This window comes from Parasteatoda tepidariorum, chromosome 1 (genome assembly GCF_043381705.1).
Source record: "Parasteatoda tepidariorum isolate YZ-2023 chromosome 1, CAS_Ptep_4.0, whole genome shotgun sequence".
NCBI lineage: Eukaryota > Metazoa > Arthropoda > Arachnida > Araneae > Theridiidae > Parasteatoda > Parasteatoda tepidariorum.
Window position 1 is genome coordinate 44,365,165 of NC_092204.1, and position 10,736 is coordinate 44,375,900.

General features: G+C 29.7%; 1 protein-coding gene across 5 annotated transcripts in view; it reads right to left on the reverse strand.

Annotated features, from left to right (window-relative positions):
• LOC107453775 (tau-tubulin kinase asator) overlaps window positions 1–10,736 on the reverse strand; it is a 130,355-nt gene that overhangs the window by 25,321 nt on the left and 94,298 nt on the right. For all 5 annotated transcript variants that reach the window (XM_043040468.2, XM_071179444.1, XM_043040465.2 and 2 more), the window contains exon 2: window positions 3,498–3,618. In XM_043040468.2, coding sequence (XP_042896402.1) covers window positions 3,498–3,554 — 57 coding nt within the window. In that variant the 5' untranslated portion in view covers window positions 3,555–3,618. The remainder of the gene's footprint in view (window positions 1–3,497; window positions 3,619–10,736) is intronic.

Consider the following 10,736-nt stretch of genomic DNA (forward strand, 5'->3'; position numbering starts at 1 on the left):
ATGTCAATAAATAAAACGTTAGTTTATTATAGCATATTAAATGAAATTTACACCAAAAATAATAATTGTAAAACGGTTAATAAGTTTAAACACTGATTCAAATAAGTTTATCTTAATGCATAGGGCAATAATGCAATATCATAGAATTAAGTTATAATAAAGAAACAACTAATTTAGCTTTAAACTTATAATTTAGAAAACAATCAAAATCAAAAATTTAGTAATTAAAATCGAAAAAGTAAAATAGGAAAAATAAATATAGCAAGTAACCTCTGAATTTGGGATACAAAGATATTTTACAGGAAAATAATATTTTCATTACTTTTTGTTAATGCTGGATGACAACTAAAACAAATATGGAAATTAATGTGCGAAAACTGGATCCTTCCATGTGATTTTCCGGTCATTAAAAATGTACCACCAACAACGGAAAACTGCGACAACATCATTAAATTTTTATATAGTTAGATACATAAGTATCCTTAAAGGACTATAAACGAAAATTATCCATGAATTTTTGTTAAAACAACTGTATCAAAAGATCCGTCTCATATCAACATCAACATAGAATTATCAAATCAACTTTAACAGTCCCGAATTCGGCATCCAGGGTTACCTAATGTTTTAGAAAATGAGTTGAAACAAATGCACTCAACTCATTCTAAAGCGTATACTTTAATGAATACCAAAAGCTATTAAAGTTATGTTTATAAACTTATACTAAATATGAATTCAACGAATGTTGTAAAATATCATTAAAAGCGTAAGTATTTCATGAAGTCTAACTTTGCTATTATGAGCACGTATTACATAGTGAAACCTCGGTTGTTACAAATGCTTTATATGGCTCCATCTGAACTGTTATTTAACTTATGTTATTTCAAAGAAACAAATTTTATTCAAATTTCGTAATTTTCAATAAAAGAAAAAATTGCTTTGACCTCTAACAGACTACAAAGCCAGTACTATTAATTTGAAATTAACATTTTTGAACATAAGTATAAAAGATGCATAAACAAAAAATTTATAATTCAAGATTCAAAATTTATTACACAGTAGTTATCTACAAGGAGGGAAAAAATTAAAATTTTTGAAGTGTTAAAAATGTATGCGTGACGATTATAATGAGTTTTTAATTAAAATATTTATGCAAAAGAGGAAATTTGATACAATAAGTAATATTAAAATTAATAACGATTATAGTGAATAGCTAAGAAACTGGTAGTTGTTTATAGTGGGCTAAAGTTTCTTTTTTGCAGGTATCTCAAGAAATGTTACAAAATGCTTAACGTGATAAAATCAAAACTATCTAAATTATGTCTATGTAATTATGTCTAAAAAAATGATGTAATACACATTATAAGATCGTTTTAAATTAGTCATTTTGCTGAAAAGAATAATGCGGATGGTTCCATAACACCCATGTGGAAGAGAGAATCAGCTGTACATAAATCCCACCTTTTAAATGCATCTTTCTTTAAAAAAGATAGAAATAAAAATATTAAAATTTAGAAAATTCCAAAAAATGATGAAAATTTGAAAGATAAACGTCAAAAAAATTCGTTATACGAAGACCATCATTTTATTATGAAGACAGTATTTCGAATGTTTTTATGTCATTGGAAGAAATTCGCTGTAATGAAACTAAGTTGTAAAGAGACTCTATTATATTTTGTTAGTTTACAATTAGTGATTTCAATAGTATATTAAGCAAAATAATATAACTGTTCAGTAAAAAGTTTTCAGCCAAAAAAAAGCAATCTTGTAAAATGATAAATACATACAAAATCAGCAAAGCTAATGCGGATAGTAATCTCCATTCAAATGAACAATTGTCTGCCAGCGTTTTGGCAACTTTTCAATTTCTCCTGCGAAGAACTGTGGCACGCGCGAGTCCAGAAAGCGATCGACCTCATTTATGGCATTGTCATTTAAAGGGAAGATTGTGCAATAAAGATGCAGTTGCACATGTGAAAACAAATAGTAATCCGAAGGCGCCATGCCTGGGCTGTATAATGGATGTATCATCAAATCCCACGTCCAGCCGGTCATCGCACTAACGTGTGACCAGGCGTTATCCTGATGAAAGACAACCACCTTTCTTCTGAACTCGTTTTTCGTGAATGGCATCGCTAACTTTGGCTAGCATATTACTGCACTGTTGATAGCCTGTCCGCTTCTCAGGTACTCCTTATAGATAATTCCACGACAATTCCACCTGATACAGAGAAGCACCTTTTTGTTAGTTAGCGTTCGTCTTGCAACCGAAGCTGCTGATTCTCCGGGTGCTGACCACCCTCCTTTACGGCTTGTATTGTTGTAGTACATCCCTTTTTCATCTCAGGTCACAATTCTTTTCAGAATGTTCTCTTTTCTTTGATCTCTGAGCAGAGCCAAACAGGCCGCTTTTCTCTTGCTCTTGTCTTCAGCAGTCAATTCGTACGGCACCCATCTGTTAAACTTAAACGTTAGATTTATGCGTTTGACAGCCTTAACTATTATTTTTTTGGCAAACGTCAAACTCTAACGCAATAATTCGTGTTGAAGCATTCCTGTCTTGACTTATTATTTGTTTTAATTAGTCACAATCGACCTCAATAGAGCGTGGTTCATCTTCAGTGCCGAAATTCACAACTTTAAACTTGCGAAACCTATCTTTTACTGTTTCATAAGAAACAGGATTGAAATTTCAAACCTAAACTTTCACACATTTTTTTGTGGCATTCAGTTACACTGAGCTTAGTTCGGAACTCATAGTACATAATCGTTCTGATCTGTTACATGATAGCTCCATTTTAAAAACTTTTTTGGTGCACAGGATAATATAGTTTTGACAAACAAATGACACAGGTGTGTAGTTCCAACTTTCAACTTTAGAATGAAAAAACCCGTTTGGAGCAAGGTTAACTACCACGGGAATGGCTGATGTTGGCGCTGAGGTATCTCCCCTTAACGGAAAACTTTTCACTCAACTTGATATACTATTGCAATCACTATTTTCAGCAATACTACTGCAATATGCTAAAGAAATATTTTTTCACAAATTTTGTTTATAGTGAAGTATTGTTGCTTTGGTGAACTATTGTTTATAGTGAAGATGCGTCCGTAGATGGTACATTATAGCGCAAGTCCGACTACAATAGCATACTCTTCATATAAATAAGTAATGAAGAATCGTTTCTAAAAAGGAATACGACCGACATATACACGTACAAAATTGTGGCGGAAAAAAAATATTAACTGTATTTAATTTTTCAAAATTTTAATTACTTAAATAAATAGAATGAATTAATTAAATAAATATATTGAATTAATTTTAATTAATTAATTAATTGTAATTTATTGTTAGTTGTAATTTATAAATTTAGTTCATTAAATTTTATCGATTTTAATTAATTGTAATTTATTGTTAGTTGTAATTAATTAATTTAGTTAATTAAATTTTATCGATTTTAATTAATTAACAATGTTTATTAAAACAAATAAGTGCGACTTACAACTTTCCATCGTTCTTTGACGACGTGACCCGGCTGCAGCAGGTCTTCCGTGGTCATGTTAACGTAGAATGAATCGTCCTCGTTAACCACTTCACTAGAGGCATTGCTGTCTCCTGAATATCTGAAAACACAAGATCATTCATATTTGAAAAACAGTTGGATTCACACATACAACAACATCAAGTATGCAATACAAATTGATTTAAATAAATAAGTTGACGCTTTAAATTAATTATAAAAAGGATATTTGCCAAAAAAAAATCCTTGCAAATATGTATCAATGCATGAAATAACTTAGTGCTAAAAGTGAATACATAAAAATAATTTTATTCATATTCATTAAATTAATTCTGTAAAATTGTGATTTCTAATTGTCTCTTAGTTGTGGAGACGTCCTATATAAACATTTATGTATAGGGTATTCTTTATATACATATGTATACGGGAAAAAAATCTGCTTAAATTTACCCTACTTTAGGCTAATGATAATTCTGGTAAAAAAAACTTATAATTCCGGTTAATAAAATCAAAATTTATGGTATTAAACCATTTATTTGGTCATTTTTTTCGTTCATATGGTCACGGTTTACCGAAAGTCCTGGTTTTCAAAATGATAGTTCTTATTACCACACATTTAGTAAAAAAATACAAAAATCAAAAGTATATTTAACCGAATAAATGGTTTTTACGCCATGCTCAAAGGTAATTTGGATGGTAATTTGATTTGGTAATTTTATCGTTGTCTATACTACTGACTATATTATCATATTCGATAACGTAATCAATAATTATCACGATATTTTCGTATTCGATAATCATCGTTACTGACAATATTCGTTATATTATCGTATCCAATATTTTTCATGGTCAACTATTATGCTACATATTTATCTTAAAGCAGGGAATTCATGCGAATACATCATAAAATACCATTATTGCGTAATTTAAAAAATATAAATATTTTACAATAAATTGCTCAGCTTTATTAACGATATTAGGATCTATATTTTATGCTTTAGTTTTTTTTTTCTTCTCAGAAACGCCCCTTCGCTAAAAGAATTGGCTGAGTATAACAAGAGTAAACAAACATGGGAAGGCAGAATGAAAAAAAATTAAAGATGCCAAAAGAGATTAAAAAGAAAATTCCTGTAAAATCAATGTATCCATAAATAATGATAAATAAAGGGTGGGATAACGTAATCTTCATAAGTAAATAAAATTGTTTTAAAATATCGTTAGATATGATCAGTGAAAACAAATTAGATTTGCTATCCATCAGTAAAAAATAAAGCATTCCAAACGAGAACACCGAGATGAAGTGTGCGTGGGAGGAGTGGATGCGGCAGACGAGAAGTGGACACACAAACCGGGGCGGAAGGGTGGGAGCGAAAGGATTTGAGTTCAAGGTTGTACTGTATCGATTGAAATAATGGAAAAGCGGAAAAGGAGAATGTTTCTATAACATCAAAATGAGATTCTTAGCTACAAAATTCGTTTTTCTTTTGGATTGAATTGAAGTAGATTATAAAACAAAAGTTCATTTTGTTTGTTATTTACAAATATAAATATTGCGGGATTGCGTAAAATTAATTGAATTTCCCAGGGTATATTTGAGTGAAGGGAAAATAGTATAACAGAAATATTTACCATTGATGGGGATTATTATTATGCGATGAAAATTTCAAGACGTGTCGAAAGTTAACCTAGATTTACTTTCAAGAAAAAAAATGTTCATGGTATTGTATGAAATTTACTTAAGAAAATTGTTATTTACGCGCGTGTTTGTTGTCTAATAGTGTCTAATAATATTTTAACTTTATTCTTTTTCACAATTTAAAATGCTTTTCACATAAAAAAAGCATTATAGGAATTTTAATAAACAATATTCTCTATTGAAGCTCTATATTTTATATATATTATCACTCCCTATGAATCCCTATGGTTTCTGGGAACGCTTCTTATCTCTTATACAGTATATTTGACAACAAAAAAAATTCATAAAGTAATTTTGTCATTATGGAAAGTTTATTTTTTGCTTAAAATGTTTAAACATCATTTGTCATTAGAATGCAAAAATATATAATTATATTATTTATTTTTTGAAATATTTATGAAATATAAATGAATGATTCAAATGAAGAAAAGGTCTACCTAGTGTTACCTATAATAAAACAAGCGTGCCTTCATTTGTGCTTTATACACGTTGTTTTGCTTCATTCAAAAATTGATTGATTTTTCAAATAACTTTTGCTTTATTTACGTTATTTTGCTTCTTTCAAAAGTGAATGAGTTTCCCAACTTTGTGATTTATTCATGTTACATGGTTTCGTTCAAAAATGAATGAGTTTTTTACCTTCAGTTAAGCTTTATTAACGTTGTTTTGCTTCATTAAAAAACGGCTGAATTTTGACTTCACCTGTATTTTATTCATTCACTGTGTTCGCTCCTTTAAAAAAAAGGGATTAGTTTTGCTTTCACTTGTGGTTTATTCACGTTGTTTTGCTTCATTCAAAAATGAATCTACGCTTGTGCTTTATTTACGTTGTTTTGCTTCATTCAAAAACGAATGAGTTGTGAATTCACTCGTACTTTATTTACGTTGTTTGTTCCATTCAAAAATGAATGAGTTTTGCTTTCACTTGAGGTTTATTCACATTATTTTATTTCATTCAAAACTGAATGAGTTTTGTTTTCACTTGTGCTTTATTTCCACTGTTTGATTCACTCAAAAACTGAATGAGTTGTGAATTCACTCACACTTTATTTACGTTGTTTGCTCCATTAAAAAGTGAAGGAGTTATGCTTTCACTTGTGCTTTATTCACGTTATTTTGCTTCATTCAAAACTGAATGAGTTTTGTCTTCACTTGCGCTTTAATTCCACTTCTTTCAAAAACTAAATAAGTTGCCTTCATTTCTGATTTAATCGTGTTATATGGTTTCATTAAAAAATGAATGAGTTAGAAGTGAGAAAAAATGGAAGTTAAAATAATTCTTCTTCACAGACGATGAATTAATGTGAAAGCACAGGAAAGAATTAAAACCCAGTTAAGTTAGATGACCGTGTTGTGAGTTATATGAGTTTCACTTCACTCGGAAATTAAATTAATGAAAGAGTGACAGGCAGGAAGAGAAAGCCGCACTCTTTTCTACATAACTAATTCTCAAACAGTCATCTGTCCTGTCACTCATCTGACTCATATTTTAATTTCAAGTAAAATCCCATCTTCACTATTTTTTTTCTCAGGGGTTGAGAAATACAAATCATTATAAATAATTCGAGCTTAACTATTTCATTATATTCGAATTCACTAATTCGTCATTCGAGTCACTATATTCGAATATATCAAAATGGTAGTTTCATCATTTTGTCAGTCAATTTTTTCGTACTCTAATCTAAAAACAATTACATTGAAACTTAGAAAAAAGAATCTTCGTTTCCTTGAAGCGTCGGATAAACAAACATAAATTAATTCGAGTTGAACGAACGAAATCCCATATGTCATTTGAATAAGAACCATGATTCAAATCTAATATTTGAATCTGGAATCACTATATTCGAATATATTAAAATTGTAATTTCATCGTTTGTCAGTAATCTTGCACGTACTCTAATCTAAAATTTTTTTATTACAGCTTATAAAATCCTGTCCTATTTCTTTAAAGCGTTGGAAAAATAAACACACAAATAATAATTCGAGTTAAAAGAACAAAATCACGCGTGTCCTTTAAATAAGAACCACGATTCAAATTTAAGATTTGAATCATGAATCACTATATTGGAATAGATCAAAATGGTAGTTTCATCATTAGTCAGTCATCTTGCTCGTACTGTAATTAGAAATTACTTTAAGACATAGAAAAAAATCCTCGTCTTTTTAAAGCTTCGGGAAAAAATAAACATATAATGATTCGAGTTGAAAGAACAAAATCACATATGTCATTTGAATAAGAACCACGATTCAAATTTAAGATTAGAATCTCGAACATTGCAAAGTGATAACTTGAATAGAGGAATCACTTCGATAACTAAAATAACTGATTCAGAGCCCAATTCTAAACTGAACAAAGCCGAATATGAAAATTTTTTCAATTTACATAAATTAATTCTCATGGGCGATTTCAATCACTATTACAATCAAGTTACTCAAATGTGATTTTTATAGCACTTCTCTAATAATCAATCTATAAGAAACTCTTTAAGATCATAAATTATTCTTAAAAGAATTATTCTCTTGAAAAATGATTCCAATCAGTTGATTAAAATCAATATCTTGCCATTTTCTGATCTGTATATGGTTTGAACTGATTCCAGCTGGCTTATTCTAATGTCAAAATAATTATTTGAATAATCGATACGGTACCTATGTAGTTAAGTGTTTATGTACTATGTAGTACGGTACCTATTCGTTAAGTGTAGAAATTAAACAATTGAACGTTCAAAAGTGAAGAAGATTCAGAAACATTACCGAAGGGCACGAAGTTAGAATTAATTTACAATTCGTAATTATTTGAAAAATCTTTTGAGGAAATTTGCTATTCGAAACATACATTGCTTTAATAGAAAATTTACCTGAACTTTAATGATATGCATATTTTTCAATTCTCACATCTCGATCGCAGTTTTAACAGTTTTTAATATACACGTTGTCCTGTAAAAAATATTTTTTTAGTATAGCACTAAATGCGTATTTTAATCATTCTAGTCAAAGTAGTGGTTAATTAATGCTTAATCTGGAAAAAAACAGACTTTAATGTAAACTGACTCATCACAATAAAGAAAAGCGAGATTTGAACCATTTTGGAGATATAAAGTTTGACAACGTATTTAATAATACTTGCTATCACTTACTTTTTAACTCCTCAGGCAATAAAACAGGTTTCGATATTTTGTCGTCCTTATCATTACCTAATTTTGGTAATGATTTCGTTATTTATTTGATTAAATATTATTTTAAAACCATTAATGAGCATTTTTTACTTCATTTTTCACAAGGATTTTATAAATACATAATGTGGATTGGGCTTACGATACACCATATACACCTAAACATTAATAATTATTTATACCACCTATAACTTAAAATTTAGCCCATTTTTTTATTGAAATATATAACTTTGATTACAAATGAAAAAAAAATATGCAAATTCAACATTTTTATTACAATTTAGACCAAAAGATAAAAAAGAAAATATTTAACACGGTAAAAATAAAATTTAGTTTCTCAAATTAAAAAAAAAAAGAATACTACATACGTAAACTAACTGAATATTTAATTTTTATGAACTTAAATAAATCACACAAGTTTAAAAGCCATTATATTTAATTCACACAACGCATTATGTTTAATTTGTATTCATACTGTCATAAACTAGACGTTACGTTTAATTCACACTAATAGCCCCACGCTTTAAAGAATTCTTAGAAACTATTTAAAAATAAAGTTCCTCTTCTCTCACTGTTACCTAAAGTAGTATTTGTAGCGACAAAAGCAAATGTCCCGAGAGAATAATTTGCTTTCCGAATAAACTCATAAATAGAGAGTAGCTGTCTTCCTTACAACATGAGATGACTTAATTTTACACACGTAACGTAAAGCTGTTTTATTTTATATTAGAAAACTGATGCGAAAATTTAAATGTAAGACTTTTTTTCCCTTAGTTGGGACCAAAAGAATTATGCTCTATTTTTTTTTAAATTAAATTTATTTATTTTTTTTATTTTATTTTATTTTTATTTATTATTTTTTCTTATTTTTATATAAATTGTTTTTCGAAAGTTTGTTGGTCATACACTGCTAGAAATTTCTAGGAAAAAATGGTTAAATAACAGCTTATTTAGTTGTTATTTTACCATATTCAAGCAAAAGAAACAAATAATTTTAAATACGATGGTATTCAAACTTTTAACTGTGAAAAAAACCGTTTATTAACTGCTTTCACCTAATATGGTTAAACAACCAGAATTTTTTTTCATCTCACCAACTAGGCCCACCTAATAAAACCACATAGTTCCTTGCAGCTGGGGGCATATTATAGCTGAGAGGGCTAATCTAATAATCTCATGACCATCAGAAGGGGGGATTGAGTCCCAGCGTTGACATCATAATATTTCCTCTTCAACACATAAAGAGTTTCCAGCACCTTGCACTCGCCAATTGGTGACCCTGGATTATTAGAATTATCAATACCTGGATTATTACTATCATTCATACATAGATGGCAGAGCCATAAAGCTGCTAAACACAAAAAGTCTAATATTTTCCATCTCTTACGACAGATGACATCACCAGATAAACTTAGCCACATTCCACGGTTCACTTAAAAAAAACACAATTCAAACACAACCTAGATCCAATGTCCGTAAACTTTACGATTAATTGGATGAACAGATTGATACCGGTTATTTTATCGTAATTTTAGAATTAAAATTCTAGCAGTGTATGAAATTACCCTTCCTAGCAAATAATATTCTATTTTAATAACTGTTGTGAGGTTACAGTTATTCATAACTGTTAGGTTAAGTTTTGTCCATTTTCAGTCAGTGTCCTGCATGCTAATTACGAACTTAGCGCAAAATGCGTAAACGAAGAAAAGCGATAGCTTTTTAATGTTTAAAAAGTCGTTCCAACGCAGCATAACATGAGTTCATAAAAATATCTAAAATGTGAAAATTATCCATTAATTTCAATAATTTTCATTTAGGAGGAAAAATTATCTCCAAATTAGCAATTTTTAAAAAGTTTAATAATTTTTAGAAATATTTAAACTATTTTTGTTTTGAAAATTCAGACAATTTTTTTTCCAGATATAAACTGCTGTTTGTAGAAAATGCAACACCATGAAAGAATCATCAGAATCAAATGAAATTTAATGCAGAAACGACTTGTACTGATACAAATAAATGATGAAATTTTCAAAACAAAAGAAACAAATTAAGCGTCCGAAATCAGTATTTGGTGCAGCCACCACGCGCTGCAATAAGTGCTGCTATACGACGTGGCATGGAGTCAAACAGATGTTGAATATCTGCTTGAGGAAGAGAATTCCATATCGCTTGTATGCGCAACCAAAGTTCGTCTTTGGAAACTGCAGGACGCGGATCACGAGTGAGACGCCGACCAACCATATCCCACACGTGCTCAATAGGCGACATATCCGGCGAATAAGCAGGCCAAGGAAGAAGTTGCATGCGTTGTGCTGAACAGAAGTCTCTAACAGTCCGCGCAACATGTGGGCG